The sequence below is a fragment of the Chiloscyllium plagiosum genome, unplaced genomic scaffold (assembly GCF_037043375.1).
Source record: "Chiloscyllium plagiosum isolate Xiang-an unplaced genomic scaffold, Cpla_swu_hap1 HiC_scaffold_1, whole genome shotgun sequence".
Lineage (NCBI taxonomy): Eukaryota > Metazoa > Chordata > Chondrichthyes > Orectolobiformes > Hemiscylliidae > Chiloscyllium > Chiloscyllium plagiosum.
The window spans coordinates 41385465-41391871 of NW_028270139.1; the positions used below are offsets into that span (position 1 = coordinate 41385465).

The following is a 6407-nucleotide window of genomic DNA, read 5'->3' on the forward strand; positions in this document are numbered from 1 at the left end:
CTTTGCAGAACACCTACATTCTGTCTGCAAAAAAGACCCTGAGCTTCAAGTTGCCTGGCACTTCAATACACCATGTTCCCTGGCCAAGATCTCGGTCTCAGGTTTGCTGCAGTGCTCCAATACGGCTCAACATAAGCTGGAAGAACAACACATCATTTTTCACTTGGGAACTGTACAGCGTTCTGGACTCAAAATTGAGTTCAACAACGTTAGGGCTTGAGGCACCTTCTCCCATGTCCTTACCCCAACCCCCACACACCAGGCCTTGTTACCACATGGTCTATTACATACCACTAATAGTTATTCATTCTCCCAGGCTGACTGTTATCCACTTCTTTGTCCAACTATTCTTCTCTGTTTGGGATCTATCTCCACCTATTCTTTACTCCTTTCACCCTCCCCCATCTTTGCAAAAAAAAATACCATCAGCTCCGAGGAAAGGTCACTTAACCCGAAACATTAACTCTGATTTCTCTCCACAGAATCTGCCAGACCTGCTGAGTTTTTCCAGCAATTTCTGTTTCCGTTTTAGACTAAAGGAGGTGCTTATTTAAGATAGAGATGAGGAGGAATGTGGAGCAATCAGATCTCATTGCACGCTGGGTGTCCCCCTCCTTGTTCTTATAAGAGACAAAAAGACATGAACGCTCTCTGTAGGTTCAAAGGATCCAAATGGGACACTGAGTTTCACTATGTACACTGCACTACGTGGCCATTCTGTGACTATTTTGACCCATACATTTAGTTTGAGAGATATTTTGGCGATAAGTGCCCTGGCGCAGGCAATTGGGAGACGCCAGTATTCAACTTGTAGCATTGACTACATGCAGTTCCTGTTCACGGAACCGGGCGAGCTCCGGCACGTTTTATCACGTTCACCTCACTGCAGCAGGGAAAGAGCAGCCGCGACTTTTATCTCTTTAAAACGGAGGCCTCGTGTTACGAAATTCCTGCTCGTTTCCTTCCCTTTACCTTTACAAAGGAGATCGGAGTGGTGGTCCCCTCGATGTCCAGCAGAATTGCACTGACAGCGGGGGGAGCTACAGTTTGCATCATTGCTGTGAATCTGCTGTTCTCTCTGCAACCCACAGCCCCACCGTTAGGCCGCAACTCTGCCCATCTTAAAGGCTCAGTGGAACTGTTAGCCGGCATAAAAGGGAATTTTTAACCTATCCAGTTCCTCACTGTTTTTCGTATTGCATTAAACTTCTAACTTGTAGCTTATTCGAGGCGGAACGCTTTGAGGAGTGAGAAGGTGGGTCAACTCGCCAGAGAATACTAACTATTGACCGAAAGTTCCAGTATTTATTTTTGCAAATTATCTCTCATCACAAAAAAATTCAAGACCAGCATTATAGAAAATACAATAAAAGTATCATTTCTCATTTGAGCATGGCACTCTTAGGTGCAATATTGGAACATTTACTAAGTTTAAAACAAACTCTTTACTTTCCAACGAAGCTACCAAAGGTTGGACAAGTTTTTAAAACCCTTTAAGTGAGCTTCCTCCTTTGCACCTTGGCAGTGGCTACCCAATTTCAATGCATCCCTCAGCACGCAGTGAGTTATTGGTCCTCCAGGCTCAGTTGTTACATGTCTCACAGCATTTGGGGTTTGTATCCCATGGAACAACCTGGACAGCAGAAAGTCCTGCAGCATGGAGCTGCTCAGGTCAAACCTCAACAAAAGCTACTGTAACTCTCTCTAGACCTTGCTTGCAATTCACAATCTGGAAGGCAATGTGCAGCATTCTCTTCACCACTGCAGCTATCTAGAGGGCAGTGGTGCAGAAATTTCAGATGTACATGCAGGGTTTGACAGGTAGTGCCCTTCTCGTCATCAGTCCAGCTATGTCTTGGTGCTTGTCGGAAAGTTCTGTCAAGTAACTTTGACAGTCTACCCGGGGAACCAACCTCTCTGACCATACAGTCAAGGATGTTACGTGGTGACCACTGCGTGATGGACTGATTATATATATTATTGGGGAACAATGTCTTACATTTTTATTTTATTTTGTACAAAGTTAATCTAGTTTGTATTTGTAGTTGGTATCAAATTGAAAGCTATTGTTTGAAATTGTAGAATGACCAGGTGGTCTTAGCAGAGTTTTTTCAGTGGTTCCCATGGAACAGCAGCTTAATTAAGAACCAGCTAAAACTGAAACTTCGTGAAGTGATTCTGATAGGTGTTTTATGTTATGAGCATATATAAGTAGGTAACTCAGTGCAACTTAGCTTGTGAATGCAACATACATAGAGTGCTGGAGTTGAGAACTTCAGGGAGTTCAGCAGAGGAAAGTAAAGAGGAGTTTGGTTGCTTCTGGTACTTGCATTACCATATGATGCGGCAAAATTGCAATGCTTTGAGAAATATCAAACTTGATAGGACAGCAGATTTCCTTCTGTAAAAAACTAACAATTTTTTATGACAATTTAATAGTTTCATTGCTGCCATTATATTCAAAGCTTTGTATCCTATTATTTAACTAATTGAATTCCATTCACAAACTTGAACTTATTTTATCGGATTATGTCCAGCAACATAACCATTACACTACCATACCTGATGTCTAATTTAGATAAAGATTAAGGATGAATCCAAGCTACTACATTGTATCAGTTTGACCTTTCCTCATTATTGCACTTAATTAAGGCCAGCAAAGACTCTTAATAAACTATTTGCTATTGGTCTCTTGATACAGGGAGGTGAGGGGTCAAAAATTGTTGTCTTTGCAGAGCCCTCAAAACTTAGCCAGTAGTAACCAGATGTTAGAGTTTGTAATACAGGCATTATTCAGTCCAAACAAAGGAGATGCTCTCGTAATAAAGGACCCAAAATCAATCAAGATCAGCTCTAGATGTTGACAGAGGCATTTCCTGCAAATAAACCAGAAATATGTCTTGCAACTACATTTAAAAACAATTTAGTTGAAATGCTAATGAACTGGTTCTATTGCTGTTTCTCAAATGGTTGTGAATGATAAGCAATTTGTTAGTCAGCTTCAGTTGCAGAACACCCATTATGCTAGGATGTCTCAATTTATTTTGGCTGGGGATAGAGGAATATTCCAGAAAAGGGTTGACAACAGTCTATTCCTGACCACAGCATAAAAATCATCACTTCCGATAAAGAGTCATCTGGACTCAAAATGTGAGCTTGCTCTCTCTCCATGGATGCTGTGATCTCCAGCATTTGTTTTCAGTACAGATTCCAGCATCTACAGTAATTTTGACTGCGACAACACATCTATCCTGGGACAGGCTAAGCCAAGCCATGCCAGAGAATTCCTAGAGGCCTGGCACTCCAACCACAACGCCATAAACAAACGTAGACGTAGATACCACCTATCAACCCCTCAGAAAACGAACAGGAAATGACATCACCACAAACCCCAGGAACCCCATCCAGGACAAACATAAATAGAAGGCAGGAGACAACAGGAAATGAAACATCTGGATATCAAACCTACACCCTAAACCTCAACCTGAGCTACAAACCTTGCAAAAAAGTTGATGCTAAGAAAGTCAGTATGTCTCTTATAGATGTTTTTAATTAGTCTATTCATATATACAGCTATGCATAGACCCTCAGTATGCAAGCACCAGTACATCACCATGTATTGAGATTTTACCTGTCCCAGTGTTGTGAAGGATGTGTCTGGCTTCATTACCATGAAATGCTCCAAGTAGTAGGACTGTTCTGTATCACCTCTATCCCAAGGTAAAATTTCCAAAGGAAAACACCTTTGAGCACAAGTCCATCAGGTCAATGGTCAGCACATAATGTCCTTGAGACCATGGGAGGAAAAAGAGAGGGTGGATCCTTTGGGTGGTTCCTGAGTAGACTATGAAAGTCATTTGGCAGAATGCCTCAGGGCCAGAACTTTCTAATAAGCAGCAAGACATAGCTTAGCTAGTGGTGAGAAGTGCACGACCCATTAGATCCTTTATGTACTCCTGGAATCTCTCTGCCACCACACACTACCCTTGAAATGGCTGTGGGGGGAAAGACTGTCACATGTCTCCTTCTGGAATGAGCCTTTGCAAAGGCTAGAGCGCGATGCAGTGGTTTATGTCAAGGTTATGTCTTGTAGAATATGACAGTAAGTGAGCAATAAATGTAAAATTAGGCACCAGGTTTTTCCACAAATACTGTATATCAAAAGCGAATAGAATACCTAAACAGTGGTCTCTTTAAGGGACAATGGTGAAAGGTTGGTATGTGAAGTCCAGCCACAGATCAGCCATGACCTCACTGAATGGCAGAACAGCCTACTCCAGTTTCTATATTCCTGGATATAGTTCACTGACTGGGGGTACAATAATAGCCAGGATAGAAAATTGGCTTCCAGGCTATTCCTTCATCCCTCCAAACATAAGATATAGGGGTAGAATTAGGCCATTTGGTCCATCAAGTCTGCTCTGCCATTCGATCATGGCTGATATGTTTCTCAACCACATTCTCCTACTTTCTCCCAATAACCTTTGATCTCCTTACTAATCATAAACCTATCTATCTATCTCGGTCTTAAATATTCTCCCTCCTATATAACTTGGACTCAAAGCTTCTGCGGCAACAAGTTCACAGACTCACCACCCTCTGGCTGAAGAAATTTCTCCTCATCTCAGTTCTAAAGGGTCATCTCCATGCTCTGCCCTCAGGTCCTAGTTCCTTAGCGGAACATCTTCTCCACGTCCACTCTATCTCGGCTTCAGTATTCTGTAAGTTTCAGTGAGATACTGTCTTATCCTTCTAAACTCCATCAAGTGCAGACCCAGAGTCCTCAACTGCTCCTCATATGACATGCCCTTCATCCCCTGGATCATTCTTGTAGACCTTCTCTAGACTTCTGTAAAAGCCATCACTTCCTTTCATAGACATGGAACCCAAAACTGTTCACAATATTCAAATTAAGCCTGACCAGAACTTTATAGAGCCTCAGGAGTGCATCCCTACTCTTTTATTCTAGCCCTCGAAATAATGCAATTCACTAATATGTGCTTTGTCAGATGAATGTAATGTCTTGAAAAACATGAATTCCAGTCTCCCAAACAGCAACACCTCCCCTCTCCAAATCACTCCTATAATGTTTCCTAACAATATCTCCCTTCCCCACATCTCGGTCTCATCCTTCTCCAGATCCCTTCTCATCTTGACCTTCTCATCCAGTCTTTAACCTAACCTTCTCCAGTCCCTCTCCTCTACCCTACCCCTTTATTCTTTCTCCCTGGGAATTAGCTTTATTGTTACATGTACTCACATTAATATAGTGAAAAGTTTATAAGTTGCCACTAAGGCACCATCTTAGGTACCAAGGTACAGATTCTTAAATATAAATTCTGGGAAATAAAACAGAAAAATAAAACAAAAAGTCCAGCAATAAATTAGAAAAACAGAGAAATAAGAGTTCAGAATAACAATATTCCAGTTTTGTCACTTTAAGGTTCCCTAACAACTTCCCTCCAGATCACCACTCTCCTGTCTTGATCCTCCGGTCATTCCCTTCTCCACTCTTCCAACCTCTGTCTCCCCTCCTCTTACAAGCCCACCCTTTTGACTTCCTTTGCTCTCACGCACACCCACTCCCATAGCCCTTTCTTCTCACCATGCTCTCAGCTCCCCTCAATCCACATTTTGTCTCTAGGGTGTAGGTTTGCTCACTGAGCTGTAGGTTTGATATCCAGACATTTCATTACCTGGCTAGGTAACATCATCAGTGGCGACCCCCAAATGAAGATTAGATTAGATTAGATTACAGTGTGGAAACAGGCCCTTCGGCCCAACATGTCCACACCGACCCGCCACCCACCCCCCTATATTCCACCCCTTCACCGAACACTACAGGCAATTTAGCATGGCCAATTCACCTAACCTGCACATTTTTGGACTGTGGGAGGAAACTGGAGCACCCGGAGGAAACCCACGCAGACACAGGGAGAATGTGCAAACTCCACACAGTCAGTCGCCTGAGGCGGGAATTGAACCCGGGTCTCTGGCGCTGTGAGGCAGCAGTGCTAACCACAGTGCCACCGTGCCGCCCACCAAGCGAAGCCGCTTTCTATTTATATCTTTCTTGTCTATATTTTGTCTCTTCCAGTCCTTCTTTCTTCCTTCTCCCATTCATCCACTCGTTCCTTCACGCATCTGTGCCCACTGTTCTCCCCCGTTCCCCCACTCTCTCCCCAACTTTTACTCCCTCCTATATAACATCGGAGCAGGAGCTGAAGCAATCCATTCAGCCACCCAAGTCTGCTCCGCCATTCAATGAGATCATTTTTGATCTGATAACCCCTGATTCCTTTACTGATTAATAAACTGTTCATCTCAGCCTTGAATACACTTAACAACCTATCCTCAGCCTTGTGGTAAAGAATTCCACAAATTGAGAGAGAGAAAAATCCTCATCT

General features: G+C 42.9%; 1 protein-coding gene across 2 annotated transcripts in view; it reads right to left on the minus strand.

Moving 5' to 3' along the window:
- enoph1 (enolase-phosphatase 1) overlaps positions 1–6407 on the minus strand; it is a 66253-nt gene that overhangs the window by 15060 nt on the left and 44786 nt on the right. The window contains exon 1 of one of the 2 annotated variants that reach the window (XM_043695102.2): positions 973–1224. The exons of the other annotated variant lie outside the window; for it this stretch is intronic. Within the exon in view, the coding sequence (XP_043551037.2) occupies positions 973–1152 (180 nt within the window). The 5' untranslated portion in view covers positions 1153–1224. Of the gene's footprint in view, positions 1–972; positions 1225–6407 lie in introns of those variants that run through there. 2 annotated transcript variants of the gene reach the window in all.